General features: G+C 32.7%; 1 protein-coding gene across 1 annotated transcript in view; it reads left to right on the forward strand.

Annotated features, from left to right (window-relative positions):
* The first annotated feature begins 1,247 nt into the window (after positions 1 to 1,247).
* Positions 1,248 to 25,035, forward strand: part of LOC108905465 (lutropin-choriogonadotropic hormone receptor-like) — a 205,151-nt gene continuing 181,363 nt past the window's right edge. The window contains exons 1-4 of the mRNA XM_023454593.1: positions 1,248 to 1,424; positions 2,863 to 2,907; positions 6,437 to 6,618; positions 7,023 to 7,100. Of these exons, the coding sequence (XP_023310361.1) occupies positions 1,248 to 1,424; positions 2,863 to 2,907; positions 6,437 to 6,618; positions 7,023 to 7,100 (482 nt within the window). The remainder of the gene's footprint in view (positions 1,425 to 2,862; positions 2,908 to 6,436; positions 6,619 to 7,022; positions 7,101 to 25,035) is intronic.

Below are 25,035 nucleotides of genomic sequence, written 5' to 3' on the forward strand. Positions count from 1 at the left end.
CATTCAAGTAAAGTCTGTAATCCGCAGTAGATGTTTCTCGCAAAATCACTAGTTAAATACTATTTTACCCCATACCAGGCTAATATTGAAGCACAAGAGACTTTTAGAGATGCACAATGATGCCAGTTAAGAAACAATTCATTTTATTGCAAGCAGTAGATTTACCCCTAAAACACTCAGATTCAGTGATTTTTTTGTATGGGGTACTTAAAGGATCAAGTTTATGTTACGCCCATTTCAAATCAACAACAGCATACAATATAGTAGGTATGCAAGAATTTGCAGAATTATCGACTGAAGAGTTGTTACAAGTAAATTCTACCATTAGAAGATGTCAAAAATTCATAGAGGCAAATGGGATACACTTTGGGCACTTACTGTAGTGTCACATATTAGTTTAAATTAATTAAAATACGTATTTAATTTCCCACTACGAAAACTTAACATTTCAATATTTAATAAAAGTTTTAAAAACTTACAGATGATATAAATGTAATTTTTAATCATTTTGAAAAATTGACTTTAGGTGTGCATTCAAAACTAAATCTGAGAAAAATATTTTAGAAAAATGTAAGTACGATAACTCGAAAACCAAGCATTTTTTCAAAAAATAGCAAGAGATATTTTGTCTCAAAATTATGTGTTACAATTTTTTTAGTCAGTGTAAAGATTAAGCAATTTATTTTCCTTTTTGTATGCCACTTGTAAAAATAAAATGTTGCTTAATATACAAAAAACCTCAATTTTAAAAACATAATACCAAGGTTGCCTTTTATATTTCGAGAATGGACGATTCTGGTGCTGCCATTTGACAACCGACATTGCCATCCTAAAGTTCAACTTTTTGTCGGTATACTTACTCAGAACATTTTGATGTATATGCATTATTTGTGTTATTTACAGTAACTGGAAAAATTCATTTCAGCCAAAAAATGGGACGTCGTGAATATATCCGTGAGATTATTTTTTACAATTTTAGACCTGGATTATCTCGATAAGAGTGCATTGTTGAATTTAATTTGACTTTTGGTGATGAAGCATCAAAAACCACCGTATATGGGTAATATACGGAATTCAGTCGTAGCCCTGGTTCGCTTACTGACGATTTTTGTGAAGGTCATCCAAAATCGGTTGTTGTTCCAAAAAATATTGATGCAAACTGATATTGCAAGATCGTCATGTGATTTATCCTTGAGAATTACTGGAACCAGTATACAAAATTGCATTAACATTTGGCCACCAAAAATATGTATTCGCGTTGGATCTCACATAACAAACTCTCAAAAGAAAAAGCTTGTGACGATTGGTCGAAAGAAATGCCCAAGAAATACGAACGCGGTGTTCCAAAACAAGTCTGTGACATCGTAACAACAGACGGATCATGGATCTATGAGTATGAATACGAAAATAAACAGCAGTCGACTGTATGTCTTTCAAGATGAGCCAAATACCACAAAAGTTTTTGGGAAAGAGCGGACATATGGTAACTGTACCATTATGTGTCGAACGGTCAATTCTAAGTGATAAACAACCATTTCTTTGCCAGAAGTCTTCGGAAAAATAAGACAAACCAACAGCTGAAGACGCATCATTCTCCATCAGGACAATGCGAGCTTCACACATCGTCTCAAACAAAAGACTTTTTGAGAACTGAAAAAGTCAAATTGATGAATCATTTACGTACAGCCCTGATTTAGCACCAATGACATGCCACTGTGCATCGATCTTCGTGAAGAATATTAGAAGTGAAAATTTTTAACAGCGTGTATCTTACAAACAACTCAATTTTCAATTCATACTTATTTAACTAAGTTTTACTATTATATTCGGTGGCGAAGCCTGATAGAATCAATACGAACCATTCGATATACAGTGTGACCCATTAAGAACCAATATAGCTCTCTAATATTTTTTTTTGCAACACACGATGTTGAATGAGTTACGATTAAATAAAGTCATAAATTTTAAAGATCAATAAAAATATTAAAATTATTGTGACCTTTGATTTTGTACGAAATATAAAATAAAAATTCTAAACCGGAATATCGTAAAATCATTGTTTAATTATCACAGACACACACAAAAACAAAGTTGTGTATACTTTTTATGCGACATATATTTTTCGTAGTAATGGTCTCCTCAACGAATCTGGGGTCAGAATTGGCCCATCACGTCACAATTTTTTCCTAACCTCAAAAAACTTGTGAAAAATAGTGAAAATTGATGAAAATTTACTGGGAAAATTTGGAAAAAAATTTATTTCCACATCGAATAGTACATTTTTATGTAAAAGACTATGCTGAATTCAAATCCACTGTCAGAATTGAGCTAGAACGTGTGGTTTTTTTTCTAACCTCAAAAAACCGAGCAGGAATCGCTATTTTCAAATTCTGAGCGGATTTCGACCAGATTTTTTATAAAGGGTTTTTTTGGGTCGCTGATTACGAATATGAATTCACATTGTAAAAATTCAAGATGGCTGAGCCAATATGGCGGGTGTACTTTTTTGAAATCCACCGATTTCAGTAAAATTTGGCATCATAAGGATTGCTGGTTGATCTCACCTTCATTAATTACACATCTGGAGCCAGATTTTCATAAATCAAGGTAAAAGATTCCACTCCGTCTAAAAATGTGACTTCGCTTAAAAAAATGACTTAAGGACTCTACACGTGTAATGATGTGTAGTGTGATGTGCTTGTTTCCATGGGACAAGACAAAAAAGTTTCTACTTTATTCTTTCATTTATTTAGTCGTGCATGGGCATATGGTTTTCCAATCAGATTTTTTTAACTACTATGCAGTTTTCCTATGGCATTTAGATGCTTTTATTTCTTAATAATTTTAAAGTTCAAGGAAAAGGACACATTACTGCCACACAGCACATCACTGCATCTGCTTATGCCTTCAATCTAAAAATGTGACTGCCGAAAAAATGCCGCCTACTCGGCCTAAAATAATGAGTCTGCCTACAAATTTGATTCCACCTGAAAATCTGGCTCCAGATGTGTGATTAATCTCACCTTCATTAATCAACCAGCAATCCTTATGATACCAAATTTTACTGAAATCGGTGGATTTCAAAAAAGTACACCCGCCATATTGGATCAGCCATCTTGAATTTTTACATTGTGAATTCATATTCGTAATCAGCGACCCAAAAAACCCCTTTATACAAAATCTGGTCAAAATCCGCTCAGAATTTGAAAATAGCCACGATCTAGCTCAATTCTGACAGTGGATTTGAATTCAGCAGAGTCTTTTACATAAAAATGTACTATTTGATGTGGTAATAAATTTTTTTCCAAATTTTCCCAGTAAATTTTCATCAATTTTCACTATTTTTCACAAGTTTTTTGAGGTTAGGAAAAAATTGCGACGTGATGGGCCAATTCTGAGCCCAGATTCGTGTTCAGGAGGCCAAATTACTACGAAAAATATATGTCGCATAAAAAGTATACCCAAATTTTTATTTTGTGTGTGGGGCTGTGTATTCAATGTCTGAAATTTTGTTTACTCTGAACCTGTCTAAAGTAGGTGTTGCTCTAATTACCTTATACATTCCAGTTTTTCACATTGTGCTATAATGGTTCTCGATTACGAGGCCGACACATGCAGTCACTTTGGTCTATGAGTTAGATACAAAAATTATCGGGCAATAGCGTTAAGCAGCTAGTCAACTTCTATTAACGTAAATTTTAGCAATCGCTCTTTATTAAAACCTACATATGTGCCATTAAAAATAAATCTTCAAATCCGCAAGTAAACATCCTGTATAACAGCATTTGCTGAGCATATTGAAAATTGAATTAGGATTAGCTTCTTCTTTAAAGTAAAGTAAAAGTATAAGAACTAATAATAAAAAATATGTAAAAAATGTTAATTATTCACGTTGAGTATAGGGACCTGTTTAGATTAACAAAGCGTAAAGGCTTCTGCTGATACTAACTAAAAAGTGCCTGCGACCACATCAATCAGGCTACGTCATGGTCCGAAATTAAGGAAATCCTAGACCCTTCCGAAGTGCGTCGTACCCTGGCATACACCAAAACCACTTTATGCATAGCGCCAGGGGATTAATGATTTAGCTCTCCGCAAAAACTTATTAACTGTACTTAACCCATTTTTAAGAACAATGAAGGGGCGGAACCTTTCAGTGTCATTTTAAAAAATTAATGATGTTGGAGAAAAAACTGCTTACTAAAAGCCGCTGAAATATGCAATGCTTGCGTCGTATTCTGTCATTTTTGCAAAAGTTATGTAATTAAATTGCTGTCTTTCATTCAAATTAAAATAAATTGTCCAAAAACTTATTTTCAGATATAATATAAGTGCAATAAAAAGTAATTAGTTAGCAAGATATATCTTTTTTAAGCAGAAAAGTTGGGGGAAAAGATTTTTCCAGCCCAAAGTGAAATACACCGTGGCACAAAAAAGTTTTGGCAGTTTAAATGCGTTCTAATGGTCGCTTGACACCCTCTAGAAGATATAAAGAAATCGTCGATATATCCGAATTTCTCATCCCAAAAAAAAACCGGAAACGAAATTTCACGAAATTAGCCCGAAGTAGTCGAAAAATATTAAAGAAAATTGTGGGTACACATGCTGCAAGTGGCCCATTTTTAGGTACAACGCCATCCTGACGCAACAGGGTTCCAAAAAAAAAGGTCGACGGCAGAATGGCGCCAAGGACCAGGTACTTCTGCGAGCGACTCCACACCAAGAGGGACTCTCCAGCGAACACTCGCCCCGACAACACGTCTATTTCACAAATCTAGTTTTCAATAAAAATACTTTATTTTTACCATTGAGAGAGCATTTTATTTTTGCTATACAGCGAAAGCAACCCTCAAAATGTTATTTATTTTTTCAACTTTGACGCCCTGTAGCTCCGTTATTATACATTTTTGGATTAAGGCAAATTTAGTTAAATCGATTTATTTTGAGCCGTACTACGTCTGATGGAGCGTTGTACAAACCCTTTAGAGACACCTTGTATTTATAAAAGGCGCCAAAGGATTTTCTGATTATACTATATCCCCTAAAAGATTTCAGTCCAACAAAAATCTTACATCCAAATAAATTGCAATAATTATGAAATGTGAGGAAAAAATGTTAGCATATAGGAAACTTTGAAAATTTACTTATTTTAATATACCGCCTTGCTACTTGATATGTTGTGGCTTTATTTTGTGTGACCATTTAGTTTACCTTTCGTATCGTTAGGCTCATAACGTCTAGTATAATTCGTATTACAATTGTGAAAAGAGATCACTCAATTGGACATACAGCTAGTTAAACTCTTTTAGGTACCAAAAACCAACCAATCTTCTTCCCTGGTTTCTGATTAGAACTTCTTTTTGTGAAAGCATTAATATAGCTGGTACAGGTTACGTGGATACATTATTCCTAGGATAAATCATGTAAATATTCGGGAAACCATCTATATGTGAGTTTTGTCATATTATCTGCAAATAAAACTTAATAACAATCGCCATCCAATTAAATAAATAAATACTAACATCAGTTTTCTGTTTTGGTTTGAAAATAGCAGTCTGATTTTTTTATCCACCAATGGTTCCTTAATCGTCGTACGTCGTATCATGTTGATCTAAAATTCCCCTAGAGAACGGAGAATTGTCGAATGGTCGGAAAAATTCTCTCTCTTTTTCGATAGATATTTCAGGCCACGTTTGTGCCGTACGCAAAATGCGGATTTTTCGAAAGAAATATCTGGGCAAAATAAATATTTTTGGTATTTTTGTAAGCCTTATTGGTTGGATTTTAATGCCCATATTGAAAAACTGAGAAATTTTCACTCTAAGGCCGATCAACAACTTAGGTAGGTAGTGAAGTTAGGAACAACATGTGGTCACATTCTCAATTTGAAATGCAGATATGTTGAACAGTTATTTCTTCTGTTTCAGGCCTTTTTTTCTACTTTTTCTTTTTTATTTTCCCCTTTTGTCTCATCCTGTTTTCTTCTCATCCTGTTTGGTACCCGTTTACTGGCATTAGCCTTCACAATACACTGAAGCCTTATTTTGCTATATGGTACTTCAGGAAGGTGAACCCCTTTTGTGGAATATATTCGCTACTCTCGTTCCACCGATCCACCCGAAATATAAAAAACCTACCCTTCTTTTTTTTGGCTACATTTATTATTTATTAAAATTTTTTATATACAATAGTTAATTTGTCACTTGTCATTTGTTAGTTACCTTTTTTTGTTTTCTGTTTTTTTCTTTGTGCCAAAAGGTGGCACCTATTTTTTATTTTTCCTGAATAGTTTTTTTTTTGAGCAAACCCACTTTTTGTTTTTTTTTTCTAGCAACGTATATTTGGTCTATATGCCTAGGCAGATGGCAGAAAAATAAAAGTAGAAATATTATAATAAAACTTATCATTTTTATTCTAACTGTATAACATTGTATAGGATAGTTGTTCACATGCACATCAAATCAGTCTGATGAAGAACAAAGCAGGTGATGCTTTTGAATACTTGAAAACTATGTTTCTCAATCTGAGTGATGCCAAAATAAAAGAAGGCATATTTGTAGGTATATATCAGCACTATGGAGAAGAGATACAAAGAAAGATGGGATGTAGGAATGATGGGTGACTATTGCTGATTTATCGAAGCACACTTTTCTTCTCAGACAAGATAATTTATTGGATTGAAATATTACGCTGCCTTGGTTTAATGTCTTTTTTATATTGTACTGACATTAGAAGTTGTCATCTAATTAGTTATTAGCTTTGTTTTTGGGGTTTAATTTTAGCCAAGAAGTTCAGACGTATATAAAAAATATTTTTATAAAAATTAAATGACATCAGAGGTGCGAATAGGTAAAGAACACTATTTCGTTCGTGTTACAGAGAAAAAGTTGAATTTTGTTGACTTGACCTTAGAAATTTTGAATATATAAATGTATTGATAGACAAAACAATTAATATTTTATTTAAAAACACGAAGGTAAAGGAAAACTACAATTCACTAAATATATTTTCTTCTTTTGCAGATATATTCATAGAGCTCCAAAGCTACTGAAGATTCAGCCAGAAGTGTTTAGTGCATATCTTCCAAACTTAAAGATACTGTGAGTATATTATTTTTATATGCATATGATATTTTAGTAAATTGTCAACTTGTTGTTTCACCGGAAAACTCAAATTACATAGACTTGATCTAATCTGAAAACAAAATTTTTCAAAGTATGTAGTAGAAAAGTTGCAAATACACCTTTTAATATATTCAAAACCTAAGTAAAATTCTGCCAAGTTCCTTGTTATATCAGTTTTTTAATTTGTTTGGCACAACAAATGGAAAAATGAAATAATCCAAATATTTCCTATAAAATATTAAATTTAACTTTATAAAACTGCATAAATTCCAAATTTTTCATTAATTTCAATGACAAGTCACCAGCTGATTCTGTACTGAATGTTATCGTACTATAGAAAGTAATTACTATATTCTGTCCCTTGGTCTAACCTCCTTGACAAGGACAAATTTTGGACAACGCAACGCACAGAATAACGGTAACCTAATTGTGTGTTTACGCCGTGAGAACATCAATCATCTGCTGACAGGAATTTTTCTGGTCGGCAAAAGTGTAAACGGGGAAACGTGTCGCACATGAAAAATCATACCTAAATCATTGAAATTATAACTGCTATTTAAATAATCACATACCTTCAGGACTTCCTAGTTCAGACGTTACGTCGAATGAAACGCAATTGATAAATAAAAATATATATAAGTACATGATTTTAAAGGTTTTTTTAAAAGTATTTCAGTAAATTGCCAGTCGGGGTTTGAATTTCCTTACATTGTTAACAAATAATTGCAAAGACTATCTTGTTCCTTACAAAAAATCGGAGAGGTAGCTATTATTTTTATCGCAAAATAATAACCCCTAAATTTATTTACTGAGATATTGGTCAATAAAAAGTTAAAAAGTTTTAAAAAGTTAAAAAGTTTTAAAAAGTTAAAAAGTTTTAAAAAGTTAAAAAGTTTTAAAAAGTTAAAAAGTTTTAAAAAGTTAAAAAGTTTTTCAACTACTTATAAAATAAATTACTTTAAAAACACTTTAAAACTTACATTGGTCAATTATTATTATTAAAATTAAAAAAATATATAATGCGTCGCATAATATTAATATGTTTAATTTTTTAATTAATATTATCGTTAATGAAACCACATTTTAACAAAATCAGAAGCTAAATGATATGTAAAAATATTTAGTTTTAGAACGAACCAAGTTGAGGAAAGGAATTAAGGAATTGTTCATAGGAATATCATTTAGCTTCTGACTCTGTTAAAATGTGGTATCATTAACAATAATATTAATTTAAAAAATTAAACATATTAATATTACGAGACGCATTGTATTTTTATAAAATTCTAATAATAATTGACCAATGTAAGTTTTAAAGTGTTTTTAAATTTATTTATTTAATAAGTAGTTAAAAAAACTTTTTTTATACATAATTAGTGGAAAAATTATGTTTTTGTAAGATGGGGTAAACCCGAAACGATCGTAAAATATAATAATTTGGAAATTATCTACTAAGTTATTTTATTGACCAATGCCCCAGTAAACAAATTCAGGAATAATTATACAGGGTGATTCATTAACAATGGGAAATCCGAAAGCTGAAGGTACTACACGTGAAATGCATTGGTGCAAATATGCCTTATCCGAAAGTTAATAGTTTCGGATATACAGGGCGTTGAAAGTTAAAATTTTAAATCGTTTTCTTGGGATTATTTTGAAAATATATAAGTTAGGAACTTGAAAATTTGTGAAACTAGGTTTTTTTAAGCGACGATTAAGATGCGTATTGCAATTTCAGCGTTTTTCATAGAGCATACGACCAATTTTACCGAAAATTTAGTTAATAACTTTTTACCCTGTACGTCTAACATGAAACTTGATTCAAAACCTGAAAGAGCAATTATTTTTGCATTAATTATGTACTCTTGTTTCATTTCGGTATCTTGGTCCGTTTTCGAGAAAAATCGATTTAACAAACACTATGTTTTGATAATACGAGAAATTAAAAGCGAAACAAACTAAGTGTTTCTTCATGTTATTAAAACAATTAATGATAAAACAAATGAAGTACTTATTATTTAAAGTAATAATTGTTCGAAGAACCCACCGTTGACACTGATACACTTTACACAACGTTTTCTGAGATATCTTCAGGTTTGAAACAACATATTGGGATTGCGTTTGACTTCGTAGGCAGCTATTTGTATTCTTTGCCACAACTCTTCGCGAGAACCAATAGATTCTTTGTAAACTATTTGAGACCAATTAGAAGAATCACGAGGACTGAAGTCCGGACTTCTTGGTGGCCACGTAAAAATGCTAACATGGCCAATCCAGCGATTTGGAAAAATTGCATCTAAATATGCACGCACTGGCCGAAAACAATGCAGTGGAGCTCCGTCGTGTATGAACCACATGTCTCTTCTTAAATAAAGTGGAACTTCTTCAAGCCGTGGAAGCATTTTTGCTTGGCCACCCAGAAGTACGGACTTCAATCCTCTTTATTTTTTTATTTGGTCTCAATAAAATATATAGTTTACAAAGAATCTATTGGTTCTCGCGAATAGTTGTGGCAAAGAATACAAATCGCTGCCAACGAAGTCAGACGCAATTCCAATATGTTGTTTCAAACTCGAAGATCTCTCAGAAACGTGTAAACTGAATCAGTATCAACGGTGGCTTCTTCGAATAATTACTTTAAATCATTATTAGATATTTCAATTGTTTTATTGTTAATTATTGTAATAACATGAAGAAACACTTGGTTTGTTTGGCTTTTAATTTCTCATATTAACAAAACAAAGTGTTCGTTAAATCGATTTTTCTCGAAAACGGATCGAGATACCGAAATGAAACAAGAATACGTAATTAATGCAAAAATCGAAAATCTTTCAGGTATTTAATCTACTTTTATGTTAGACATGCAAGGTGAAAAGTTATTAACGAAATTTTCGGTAAAATTGGTCGTAAGTGGCGCCCTCTATGAGCTACGCTAAAACTGCAACACGCATCTTATTCGTCGTTTAAAAAAACATAGTTTCACAAATTTTCAAATTCCTAACTTACATATTTTCAGAATAATCGCAGAAAAAAGATTTAAAATTTTAACTTTCAACACCCTGTATTTCCGAAACTATCAACTTTCCGATAAGGCATGTTTACGCCAATGGTCACTATTTCACTTGTAGTATCTTCAGCTTTAGGATTTCCCATTGTTAATGAATCACCCTGTATAGTCAGAAAATTGATGTATATTGAAGCAAAATAATAACATACAACATAAAAATATTAATATAAATGCATAGGACAAAATTTTAGAACAGTACTCATAACGTTTCCATTAGGAAAATTTTGCTATAAAGTAACATAGGAGAACTGACACAAATAATTTACACATTTAGAAAATCTTCAATTTCATCAAACGGAATACCCAGATTCTTAAATTCATTAATGACTTGCCGATTTTAATATACTAGAATAATTTATCAATACCTCATCCACTTCTTGGCAACGAACATTATGATGTTAGGTTTATTAGGATTTAGTTTCAGCCTATGTGCAATGGATATAATTTAGAAATAAATTGAAATATATTAATAAATTACATAACAGTAGTATATATGAGAATCGTCGGCATGGTAATGAATATTAAAATTCTTTAAAGACTGTTTTAAGTCGGAGATCTAGGTAGTAAACGACAAAGGGCTAAGTATGGAACCCTGTGGAACACCACATCTTATTGGAAGAATATTTGACATAGAATCAACAACCATTTACAGGTAGGGAGATTCGGGAGGTTAGATAGTTCCGAATTAGAAATGATGGGGATTGATCGAAACCATAAGATGAGTATTTGTTACATAGTATATCCTAGTCCAGGTTATGAAACGCTTTGCTATAATCAAGCAAAACAAGGCAACTGCATTGGTTGGTATCCGTAGCTGATAATAATTCGTCAGACTTGTAACAAAGTAGTGGCAGTAGCTACATTACTGAAGACATATCCAGATTTGTTATTTCAAAATTATTTCTTAGTCTTGGGTGTGGGGAGAGTACTAATTGGTCGTAAGTGATTTAATTCAGTTGGGTTAGAGAACTTAGCAAGAGGAACAATATTAGGAATTAGAATTAGGAAAGGCTGAAATTAAAATTGAGGTGTAAGTAATATAAGTAATGTGATTCAGCAAGTAATCCATAATTAAATTAATCATGGTTAGCGAAATCGAATTGCTGCCGGTAGAAAGGTTAGTTAGTGACCTGATGTACTTTCAGTACATCCTGGGTGAGGACTATTCTAAAGTAAAAAAGACAATTATGAGCAAAATCAGACATATTTGGAGGGATGTTACTAAAATATTCATTTATATATTCGGGTGATTTAAATCGCTAGATAAATCACATGACTTGCTTCTATTAATAACGGATCCCAAAAAACTATAAGGAACTTAATGAATATCATAGTGATTTAGTATTTTTCATTTTTGACATATTATCATAACTAATATATTGTTATTTTTGACGTCAATGATGAATCATGTGAAATGTGTAATAGCCACTCTGTATAAGTACAATATATTTTATTATTTTTTTTTTTGTAAATCTTTTTCCTTTCGGCTTTACTTTCCGCAATGCGGCATTGTTCCCCATTCCGCGTCGTACGCCGCCGGGACGAACAGAACCCAATGACATGAAAAGTAATAATCGCGACGATTGTTGTCAGTTATGCGGTCGTGAAGAATAATGAGGTGGACATTTATTTAACATCAGAATTTAATTATATCCGCGGATCTGCTGTGTGTTGGATTCCCTTTGATTTATGTCGAATAAATATGTATAGAAGGCATCATTTACAATGAGCGAGTCGTCGAAAACTGTTAGTCCGGATAACTTGGAGAAATTTTATCTAAATTTATTGAGATGGAATGACCTTTATTTCTGGATAGCATTGTTAATGGAAATACAATTTGAAATACACAGGGTGTTTGTTTAATATTGAGAAAAACTCAAAAAGTAAGTGGAATTCTTATGGACATGGTGATGCAATCTTAATGTCATCAACTTTAACCACGTATTCGAAAGGCTTTATAAAAACAGAAAATCGAAAAAATATTTGCTCTATCGTTCAAAAATTAAGAAAATTATCCCTTAACTCCACCCGTTAATTCGGCGAACTATTTCGCAATAGGAAACGCCGGCTGAGTACAAAGCGTTCGAACGTTGAAGAGAAACAGCTGATTTCCCCAGTCGTCTTTAATTTTACAATTGGTTTCAAAATCAAAGTGCAGCGGATCCCAACTTTACTAAAACTTTATGGGCGGATGAGTCAGAGTTTTTAGCCATATTGTCATTTTAAATAGGTAAATACAATACTACTATTTGAAAAGCAATAAGTCACCCAATAAGGTATACGTAGGTACTACAAACTGAATAATTAATTTAACATAATATTAAAAACTCATTCAATTATAAAATGTAGTGAAAAATTTAACAATATTGTATAACCTAAGATTCGGAAACAATTATTATCCTTATACATTTGTTTTTATTAACAAATAAATAATACTTGTTAATATTTAAAATGATATTCGCAATAGGGAACGTACCAGTGGATTATAAAGCGTTAGAACGTTGAAGAGAAACAGCTGTTTTCCCTAGTCATCTTGTACTTTGCAATTGAGTTGAAAATCAAAGTACAGAGGATCCCAACTTTAGTAACAAAGTGCTATGAACGAATGAGTGAGCGTTTTTTATCCGTATTGTCATTTTAAATAGGTAGGTACTATACTACTATTTGAAATGCGGTAAGTTACACAGTAAGGTATACGTACTACAAACTGAATAATTAATTGAATATAATACTGAAAACTCACATTCAATTATAAAACATAGTTAAAACTGTTTATTCGGCAACATTCACTACATATTAAAAACGCATTAAAATCTAAGTTAATGACCGAATATTACGGTAGGTCAAGATTCACTCTTGATGAACTTTTGTGGGTCAGCGGTCAGGAGCGGTCCGAAAACGGATTTAAATCATGATTTGAAAAATTTCTTTTTCAGCGTAAATATGCATTTTATTTTTTTTTTAAATCGCGTAATCATGTTTTCCCTATCTCCGTTAAAATTAATGACATTATAATGTCATTAATTTTAAGCTATAGCTGAATGGCCCTGTATAAGCTTATTTTCATAAATGTAATACGTAACAATTTTCTCAGATTTTTTAGACCATATCTCTCGATTTGACCTCCAAATGACCTTGATACGACCTTTCGATGTCTTTAAATGGCAAAAATAGCAGCGGCTTTGAACTTGGCTACCCCAAAAACATACGTATGAATTTTTTCAGATTTTTTAGACCATTTTTGGCCATTTGACCTTCAAATTACCTTGAACCTGACGTGATGGAGCTTAGCCAACCTCGGATCCGGAATCAACGATCCAAAAAACCTATAAGTACCCTGGTCAGGACCGGTAATTATTCTTAGATCAAATGTTGACCTGTGTTATTATTATTTTCAATAAAACTTTGGAATAAAATAAAAACGCGAGCACTTATAGAACAACACATAAAAAGATAAATAATCATTACGCCTTTGTCGCGTGACAAACCGGGAGCTTTTGCTATATAGGTGAAATGTGCGCCACATAAATTTATAATTTTTGCAAGTTTTAGAGAAAAAATATTTCCAATTACTCTTATTAACTACCACTAGATGTTCTGATAAATTTAACTCAGTGGCTTTCCAACACAAAAGTTTTCAAATTTGGGGGATCTACGAAATGAAGCAGTTGAGTGCAGCATCGTTACAAGTTACAAATAATTCAGTCCGACTACAAGAACTTAACTGGTTTGTACAAAAAGCGTTTCCGGAGATTGAAACCAACTGCCGTTAAAAGAAAAATGCAGCTTCAATGTGGCATTCAGTCTTGGCCGATTTAATTCAATAAATCTCATTAAATACATTCTCGATTAAGCCTACAACACGTTTTCTGAAATGTAAACTCCACGCTTTGTTTGAATATGGAAATTGAGTAGTTTATAAGTAAATGAAACATCGAAATAATATTCCCGATTGAAATGGTGAATTCAAGGAAAGTAATTTCAAATATAAAACGAGGAAGAGGGTTAAAGTGGGTTTTGAAGTGTAATGGAACTGAATATTTTCAGAGTTTCTATAGGTTAGCCCCATTTAACAAGAATAAATGAAAGTGGTATACTGATTAAAAAAAACTAATTATGAAAGATTTTTTGTAAATATATAGACAGTATTGTATTATCTAATTAACAATCAATTACCACAACCATTTTTAAACAGTGTTGTGCCTTACCTAAATAATCTAGATCCCCGTGAAGGAATCTCCTAGGATAGAGACGAAAATTTAGTTAATTCCAATTGTTTTCGGTATTCCGCAATATTTTATAATTTTTATTCATTCATTTAAAAAAATAAAAACCGCAATTAACTTAATCCACAAGCCTCCTTATTCTAGTACTTATTGTAAGACACATTATGGTGTAATCAATGCTCAATTGAAACAAGTAATGGAAAAATTAATTAATTAAAATTTCATCCCTATTTTAGAGGTGAGGGTGTGGAAAAATGAAAATTAAAAAAAAATGCATGAAAGGTTTTTGTTGTCGCTGAACACGAATAAAAGCATCACTAAAACAAAAAACTCCTTTCCAGGAGCTGTTTTTATCATCCCCTTTTAGGGGAAGAACTGAGGGGTGGAGGATTGAATAATAAAATTCATCTGAAATATTCCCAGTCTTTCAATTTGCTGAACTTAAATATACAAATATACAAATATACAAATTATAAAAACAATACCTGTACAATATACAGGGTCGGAAAGTACCCATGGTTCATATTTAAACAAATACGGTATTAATCCTTATAATTTTAAATAAGTTAGAGGCTTTAAGCATTTCATGCACATTATTTTACTCGTTTACACCATATAATTTAAATGAATATCTTAGGAGTAATTGCAAAAAAATTACGGACGCGACAATAAAATTCAAGCGCCTCGCTTCGCTTGATGCGATCGCTGACTCTCCTAGCGCACCGTCTTGCCTACTGTTTAGTTAATAAGCCGAACGATAACGCGCGCGTGATCATTTAATAAACTTACTTGGAGCGAAGGAGCGAATGGAGGTGACGACTGACGACTGTGTTTCCTTTCTGGGTGTTGTTGGAAAGTTATAATTGCGTTCGATATTTTAAGGTCACATTTTTGTTTTATATTTGTTGTCTTTAGGTAGTCGGAACATACATAGATACTTGCAAACATACTTTTATTTCATTGAGTTTTAATAATTTGTTTGTTTTTTAATTGTGAATCATTTAAAACTTCATAGTCGCATTTTTGTTTCGTGTTTGTTTTCTTTAGGTAGTTAGATACCTAACTACTTATTTATTAAAATTGATAGTCCTGAACATAGGTACTTTAATTTAATTCGTTTTGTTTTCACGTTGTTAGTAGTTACCTATATTGTTTTAAATTTAAAGGTTTTGCATTTTTAGTTTTGAGTTCGTTTGTTGTCATTAGGTATATAGATATATGTGAATTATTTTAAAATTAATATTAGGGTCGCATTAGATGAAAGATGATTGATTTTTTGTTTGTTACGATTTAACTCAAAAACGACTCAACCAATTTTACCGAAAGCTACATCTCCTCGGATTAACATAGGCTATTTTATATTTGCCCGTGCGAAGCTGGGGCGGGTTGTTAGTTATAGATAAAATGAAACACCTTATCATTGGTATATAAATGATTTTTTTACGTATTTATATGATGACAAGTATTTAAATAAAGTGGCTGAAGAATATTTAAACGATTTTTCAATATTTATGGTAAAATGGGAGAGATATACATAGTTAATTGTAAATTTTGCTGAAAATTAAGCCTTTTAATTCGAAAACGATGAAATGATAAGCTCCCAGAATTATAAAACAAGTTTGAAAACTAACAATATCTAAATTATCACACTACCAAACCGTTATTACTAATTTTTCCTTTTTCTACCGTTAAATACCATGTTCCCCTACATACAGATTCACCGCCTATGAGTTTTGGAAAACTTAGTTTACACACTAATTTCACTTATAGCGTACTAAAACATAGACAGAGTCATATAAAAATAGCCAAATGTACATTATTTCCTCCCTATTTCCACCCCCGCAATAGACAACTGCCCGAACAATTTTTATTCGATACATAAGTATCCACCAAAACACCAAAGTCACTCCAGTGGGACCACTCCTAGCCCCAGCGATCGCGACCGAACATTTACTCTACTTTGAAAGTTTATACCCCTCATATGTATGTTTTAGAAATATTCTTATTAATTTATCCCAAAGGTCTCAATTTTCGAGATATAAGGTGTAAAGGATTAGGCACCAAATCAATGGAAAATGTATCCTCGTCAAACTGTCTGAAATTGTAGAATATTGTAGTTTTTGGTCATAAAGTCCAGAAATAGCTAGTTTGCGAGATACGTTAGTCAAAGGTCATGCGAAGTCACGTTTGAGACTTGACGTCAGTCAGTCGACTGGTGCGACACGTCTTTGTTAAAGAAATTCTTTCAGTGAAAGTTGGTGCGTTTGGGATGAGGCACGTGACCTTGACTCTGACCCTTAGTCAAGGTCAAATATCATTTGAAGGTCAATTCAGAGTTATTCATATGGCAATTTTTTTTCATTGCTGCAGCTTTTGGCCCTCTGAACAAAAGTTATCCAGGTCATGAAATTCTGAAATGGCTATATTTTAAGGTAAATCTAGAAATGTCACGGTAAGTCATTTTTGAGCCTGGCGACAAGTCAGCTGATTGGTAGGAAAAGCATCTTTGTGAAAGAAGTCTTACACAAAACTCGTACCATAAGCAGTAGACGCGCATTTAAATACGTCGGAAGCAGTAGATTGACAATTGTTTGGAGCAATAAGACATCGATATGCAATTAACAACATAAAGAACAATGAACGGGCAAATATTTAGTGCTATTATTCACTTTAAACCCTTAAGTAAAAAGCTAAGTCAGTGGTCAACTAACCACCCATGTGACAAAAAATTCGTGCGTAATCAAATATTTTTTCCGTTTTATTCATAAAGCAAGTAATTTTTGAATAATATTTTATTATACCATATTGTTGAATAAATCACAAACTCTAAAATGGTTCATTTCACAAAAAGCTATATCGAAATTTATTTAATTTTAAGTTCAAATAAAATAAAATGTAGTCTTTAAAAATTCAGCAAAATAAAAAGTTCATTTCGATTTATTCAATTGTCTATTAAATTTTTTTAAAATTAAAAAGCCTAACTTTTATTAATTTATATCAAACATCGTTCGAAATATTTGCGTAATTGTTATACAGGGTGATTTACAAATGTTGACCAAAAATGAATGATATAGTGGGCTGCGATAGCAAGTTTGACATTCTGAGCAGTTAGAAGAAAGAATAAATAATGATTTTCATCAGATTCAAGCAACAATAAATTTCGAACAAATTACATTTGAAAATTGAGGTATTTTTGAGCATTTACTCCAATAAAATCATTAAAATGACAAATGTTATTAATTTCTTTATTCGAATAAATAACCGAATGATTAGTGCTTGTCATGTAATTTAAGTAAAAGTGTTTTCAGTTGGTTTTTTTAAGTTTTACTCGAAAATTAGGCTTTTTTCGTAAAACATGAAAGATTAGTAATTTGTAGAAAATTGAAAGACGAATCCGAAAATATTATCTCCTCAGATGTTGGACAATGTTTACATAAATACATGTGCCCAATTTCAAATTACTTATTTCACTTACTAGTTTTTAAATTATTTGAAAAAATTAAAAATATTTTTTTAGCACCTTTTTAACGATAAAAACCTAGATAAAAACTTTATAGGAAAGACTTCCCTTACAATTCACCAAAGAATACGAGGTTTCATTTTTGGTCCCCATTTGTGAATGATATTTACAAAAATTTTATAACTCACTATTTAGTAGTAGTAGTAGTAAAGGGGCGGCCTCAGCCTGGCAATTAGGCCACAAGTGGGCCCTTTTTGCCTACCCCGCCGTCCCATCACCTAACCACTCTACCTCTGACCCTCCTCGAACCTACCCGACGCCCTAATGAACGCCAGGATTTTGGTCCATGGAAGGTCTCGTACTTCAACCCCTTGCAGCTCTTCAGCACCAAAGACTTTATGTCTTATTCTCCCAAAGGCTGCACACTGTCCCAGAAGGTAGACAGGGGTGTCCTCCCCTTCGCCACATTTCGGGCATAGAGGGTCCTCCTCAATTCCTATTAAACTTAAATGCCTCCTAAGTCTGCAGTGGCCTGTCAGAACCCCCACCATTTGGTTTAGGGCTCTTCGACTGAGGCTCAGCAGCCATCTTGTCTTGGATTTGCTAGGTCCATGTATAAAACTATGGGCCTGCCTGCATCCTCTATTTCTCCTCCAATCCTGACCTACAGTTTGATAGGCCCACTTATTGAGGGCCCCATTAATGCTGCCTCGTGTGATACCTAAGATTGGTTCAGGTCCCTGTACAGGTCCCCTGGACTCAGTATTTAAAAAACCATTTAAGATAAACAGACACCACGTTTCTAGAATCACCCCCTTTATTATTTGAACGTACTTAAAGACCACCGTGTATACAGAATATACATCCTCTTCCACTAGACTATTCAAAGATCTATTGTGGTTCCTTTTTTCTTGTTGTGGGGCTCTTTCTACCTTCATCCATCTATTTATCTATCCAGTTATAGAAATAACATACTGTACTTATCTCTAATATATTAGATACTTTTAGAATTTAGATTTTCTTAATTTAAATTTTACACGTAATATTATTAAATATGTCCGAAACTAAGAAGTGAAAAGAAAATGGAACAGGTGGTATTTATGAAAGAGAGTGAGTTAGGCATTTTATAAACAAAGTAAATGATCTAAGAGATATATCTCTGTTCTAACATCAGACACGATGCGTCAGTACCAGCATGCATATTTTGATAGATGATCTACTACCCTTAGGTATCTGTTCTGTGCCACTGAATTTATGTCAGAAACTATTGATGAAGGTATCAGACCGGCACAATATATAAAGCCTTCGGCAAGGTTAACTGCAGCATTTGGCTAGATAAATAATTATGAACTTTACGATTCTCAGACAAAGTGGTCGATTTGGCTAAAATCTACAACTTTTAATTGAATACCTACCTAACCTAACCTAACCTAACCTAACCTAACCTAACCTAACCTACAGGAAAATGTAAACTATTCTTCAGACCACACAAATTACACAGTGCATTCCATTTTCAATTTGATCCCAAGTTATATCGATTATTATTAAATACAGAAAGTACTTTGAGGGAAATCTTCCGCTCAAAATAGATTTTCTATACAGGCTGTTATAAATTCGCTTCTCAGTATAGGAATCTCGGAAACGGTAAGAGGTACGAAGAAGCTTAAATGGGGGCAAAGTTGTGTAATCAGGGCACCAACATTATGCCTCTAAAAAAATCAAGGCTAACATGATTAGCTTTCGAAATATTTGGAAAAAAAAACAGAAATTTTGGAAATCCGTTTTTGTTTAATTTCAGCCTTGTTTGAGGTGATATTGCAAAAAAAGAACACTTTCCCATGGCCATTTTTTGCCCTCTATCGAATGACATAATCAATTTTTATATGTAACGTTTCGTCTCTCCAGGACCATCATCAACTTCATTTATTTAGATACGACCCGGGAAATTTTATTATATTTTTTGCAAGCTTTTATGACCCCCAATACTGTACTGCCTCAGCCCGAACCAGATTGAGACGGTTTGTCTCGAAAAATTCATCTTCAGTGTATTCGTTCCAAATTTATCTAGTAGTAGTAGTAGTAGTAGTAGTAGTAGTAGTAGTAGTAGTAGTAGTAAAGGGGCGGCCTCAGCCTGGCAATTAGGTCACAAGTGGGCCGTTTTTGCCTACCCCGCCGTCCCATCACCTAACCACTCTCTACCTAGCCACTCTCTGCCTCTGACCCTCCTCGAACCTACCCAACGCCCTGATGAACGCCAGGATTTTGGTCCATGGAAGGTCTCTCACCTCAACCCCTTGCAGCTCTTCAGCACCAAAGACTTTATGTCTTATTCTCCCAAAGGCTGCGCACTGTCCCAGAAGGTGGACAGGGGTGTCCTCCTCTTCGCCACATTTCGGGCATAGAGGGTCCTCCTCAATTCCTATTAAGCTTAAATGCCTCCTAAGTCTGCAGTTGCCTGTCAGAACCCCCACCATTTGGTTTAGGGCTCTTCGACTGAGGCTCAGCAGCCATCTTGTCTTGAATTTGCTAGGTCCATGTATAAAACTATGGGCCTGCCTGCATCCTCTATTTCTCCTCCAATCCAGACCTAAAGTTTGATAAGCCCACTTATTGAGGGCCCCATTAATGCTGCCTCGTGTGATACCTAAGATTGGTTCAGGTCCCTGTCCAGGTCCCCTGGATCCAAGACGAGCTAATTGATCCGCCCTCTCGTTACCAGGGATGCCCCTATGGTCTGGGACCCAAACCAACTCTACTTCTTTTCGTCTGGCCAATGACTCTAGAGCGTCTCCACATTCTTGGACAAGAGCAGACCTAGTCCAAATTTATCTAAATTTTTTATTTAATTTCTTTATTTATTGAATTATCGTACACTCTGTACGATAATTTATTATTATTAACAATTACCATCATATATAACTCAATAAGTTGTTGTTGCGTCAAAATTACATTATTACAATTTTAATTTTATTATGACAAATTAATTCTTAAAAATGCATATGTTAAAATGCCATCTGAATATTATTCTTTAAAAAATTTCAGTAAATGTTCAAAAACATTTTCGTTTTGGCAAAGGTTGAAAATGAAGATCAGCGTAATATTATCGGAATTTATTATATCTGTAACCGCAACTGTGAAAAGGCATGTCAGATGTATTTGTATGAATAACCTGAAAAAAAATAGATCGGCATTTGTTTGAATTTTGAGCACTCGAGAAGCCTAGAAATACCTATGGACACGGGAATAAAACACTAATCATTTTTTATTTTAATGCGTGGTGGTAATAGTTTAAATAACTACATGGATTTCACAGGGTCTAACGATACTTACAGTATACGGTAATTCAATAAACAAAGAAATCCAAATAAAAAATTTAGATAAATTGGGAACGAATGCACTGAAGATGAATTTTTCGAGGCAAATCGTCTGTATCTGGTTCGAGCTGGGGCAGTACAGTATTGGGGATCATAAAGGCTTGCAAAAAATGTAAGAACATTTCTAGGGTCGTATTTAAAAAAATAAAGTTGTTGATGGTCCTGGAGAGACGAAACGTTATATGTAAAAATTGATTATACCATTCGATAGAGAGCTAAAAGTGGCCATAAGAAAGTGTTCTTCTTATTTCAATATCACCTGAAACGAGGTTGAAATGAAACAAAATCGGATTTCCAAAATTTCAGTTTTTTTTTTCAAATATTTTGAAAACTAATCATGTTAGCCTTGATTTTTTAGGGACAGAATGTTGGTCCCCCTGATTATTCAACTTTGCCCCCATTTAAGCTAGTTTGTATCTCTTACCGTTTTCGAGAACCCTGTAGTGAGAAGCAAAGTAACAGACTGTCATTACTAATTACAGTCACTAAAAATCACTAAAATTTTGTTATAAAGATAATTAGAGTATAAAATATTACTAAGAATGTATTCACTGTTTACGAGACATCCATCAATAAGTTTTGACATACTCTAGCATGATATTTAAAATGGAATGAACAGGATTATATTACCTACCAATATATATATTTTTTTATTTCAATTAAGAAGATATAATAATCTATAGTAGTTACTATAAAAAAAATAAGTTTTTACATAGTTTTTTAGGAACGTCCTATACAGTATACAATGTTTCTATAAAACAAAAGAGTAATTAATTAAGAGTAACTTTGCTGCTTACTCTTTTCTTGTTTTCTAAGTTGAAGTAAATTACAAAGGCATGTACAATTACTCGTGATAATTAACGGAAAAGTGCACCATTATCAACAATGTTTTGCACACCTAGTTGTTTTCTTTAAGTTTCCTTTGCTTTTCTGAGGTTTGTAGATATGTTAATTTAAATAAGTAAACATGCATTCTTTATAATATTACAGTTTAATAAAATTTAAATATCGACAACATTCATATTTACGTTTTTACAATAATTCCCACCCACCTCGTATTAGGGACACATGAGGACACATTTTTACTCATTTAATTAGACACAGCTGTGAATATCTCAACTTCAAAGAGGAGGTTTAGAAACTATACCCAGAGGTAGACCTTAGAGACCTGGGTCTACGCATATTAGTTATATTAGAAAATTATCCCTGAGTCTGCTCTCGAGAGAGGAACCAAATTTGTGTTTTATTTTCTTTACATTCAACCTAACAGGATGAAAGGTTACCAAGCACTACAAATATGCGGAACATAATATACAGGGTAGCCCATCGAAAACGTACCGCAAGGCATTACAGGGTGAACTTTTCGGCAAAATCCAAAAACAGGTAAAGTTTGCTTCTGAGGGGGTCAANCGAAAAAATCTTTGCTACCCTGTAATGCCTTGCGGTACGTTTTCGATGGGCTACCCTATATAATATTTCAAGAGGAATTGTAAATATTTTAGTATGTTATAGCACGGTTCATTTTGAGCATAATAATAACATACAAATTTAAATTGTTTTGAAACACAAAACAAAGTAGAGATTTTAGAGAAACGGTTAAAGAATCTCTAGTGCAGACGTTGTAGCGTTCTATGGACTGTTAATTTATCTCGCTCGTTTAATTTCATGGTTAAAATTTATAAAAGGGGTTTAAAATATTATATTAAATACAACTGACAGAAATATATTTACAAACATTTAATCAACAATAACTACAACCAATGTCTAAAATCGTCAATGCTATTGCCTTATACTACTTCCACAATTTTAGCAAGTTAGCATATAGAAGTTGAATCGCCAACAGAATGGCTGAAACTGACTTACACTATCCTCATCAAGTTAACTTACAGTTAAGATGAATTGCCGCTAAACACCACCTTTTACCTATCTCTGTAATCCACAATTCAGTGGATTTAGATCTTGCTAATTGACTTGCTGGTCCACCGTTTTTTCAAAAATTTGATTTAGGTTTGCTTTGCTGTCAGCTGTGGTGAGTTGAAGTTTCATCTTGTTGTTTGTCTCGATCAATTGTTGCTTTAGGCGAAAAGTATGATTGTTTATCAATCTAATTAATCAACATTGACTTAATTATTCAATTCTAATTTAATTAGGTATCTCATTAAAATTTTCATTCTCAAAGATTTCCCTATAACGGTGATCAATGTTAGTAATAAAAGTCAGAATAAGAAACAAATGATTACATTAATGACCTAATTAAATTCAAATGAATAATTAAGTCTATTTTAATTAATTAGATTGATAAAAAATCATACTTTTCGCCTAAGCAACAATTGATTCATTACTTGCATGTGCTTAAGGTTGAGAGTTTGATACCTGCAGGGGAATACTTTTTAATACTTTTTTTTTAATTTTAATTCTTCCTAAGCCTGGATAAAGTGTGAAGGGAGGCCGGTTCTTATAAAATAATATGTAATTACCGGAGCAGCAAATAAATATACGTTTTGTTTCGAAGTGATACGGAGATAAATGAAAATTTATTCTCCTTCTTTAGGCACAATACGAAAATCTAAATATTTCCTAAACGGTTTGAGATATCGAGATGCGGTTTTGATCAATTTTATTTTAACTAATGGTTATAATTACTTAGAAAAAAGTATATCGTTCCATTTAAAATTTACAAGAAAAATTAAGAAATAGGTTAAGTTTCAACATATCGCCATTTAAACAAACCTAATTGCAAGAAAATCTAGTAAAACGTCCCAAAAATACAGGATTTTTTCAAATTAATAACAAAAGCTCATCCCACCCCTTTATTTATAGAGAAAATAAAAAATGTCACTAGCAAAATTTGTAGGAAATGGACTAGGTATCGATTAAAACTGATAAAAATGTGTATATCCAGGTTAATAAGGCATTTTTTCATTTAAAGTTAATTTTAAAAGTTTCTTGATCAGTTGCGCCCTTGCGGAGATTTGCAGAAAATAAAAATATTTTTAGCGAAATTTTCATGGCCACTTTTATTATATAAATTTTTTTATATGAATTTTTTTGGATTTGTTTGAATATAAATTTTTTTGGATTTGTGTGGATTTGGATTTGTTTGGAACATTTTTTCCGATGCATGCGTTGTATTCGACGAAACTTAATTTTTTTTTTCTCCTACTGAGAACTTAAGCTTATGATTCTGGAATGTGTTTGTAATAAAAAAAATACCACGTTTTATGTAAATACTCGAAATTGTTCGTCAAAAAAATTTATTCATTTTGCAAATTTCGAATAACTCGGAAATTGTTACCTGTAGAATTGTAAATGGCTGTTGAATAAGCTACTTTTAGCACAACCCAGAAACAACGACGTGGACATAATAGTTTTCTGTTCCCTTCGTGGTACTTGATTAAAATGAGTTGTTTTTTAAGTTATTTCTTTCTTTTTACGTTTATTTTGTATTTTCCTAGTTACAAAAAACACTTAGAAAGAAATAACACAAACGTTAAAATAAATGTAAACATAACAAAACATTTTTATGAAAATTATTTGTAACAAGAGAAATAGTATCTTTAAAACAAAATATAAAAAATACATTCATTTGGAAGTAAATTTAATCAAGCACATCTTATTGATGTGACTTGTGACTTAACAAGCGAAGGAAATCGCGTTGACCAAGTATCCCAAAAAGGTCGCATGTTCCTGGGAAGTTTCTTGACAAGTCATTTTTCCGTAATTCAAAATAAAAAAAAATGTTGAGGTACTTATATTTTATTGCAAATGTAGGTATTCCAGAATCATA

This window comes from Anoplophora glabripennis, unplaced genomic scaffold, assembly GCF_000390285.2.
Source record: "Anoplophora glabripennis isolate ALB-LARVAE unplaced genomic scaffold, Agla_2.0 scaffold267, whole genome shotgun sequence".
NCBI classification, from domain to species: domain Eukaryota; kingdom Metazoa; phylum Arthropoda; class Insecta; order Coleoptera; family Cerambycidae; genus Anoplophora; species Anoplophora glabripennis.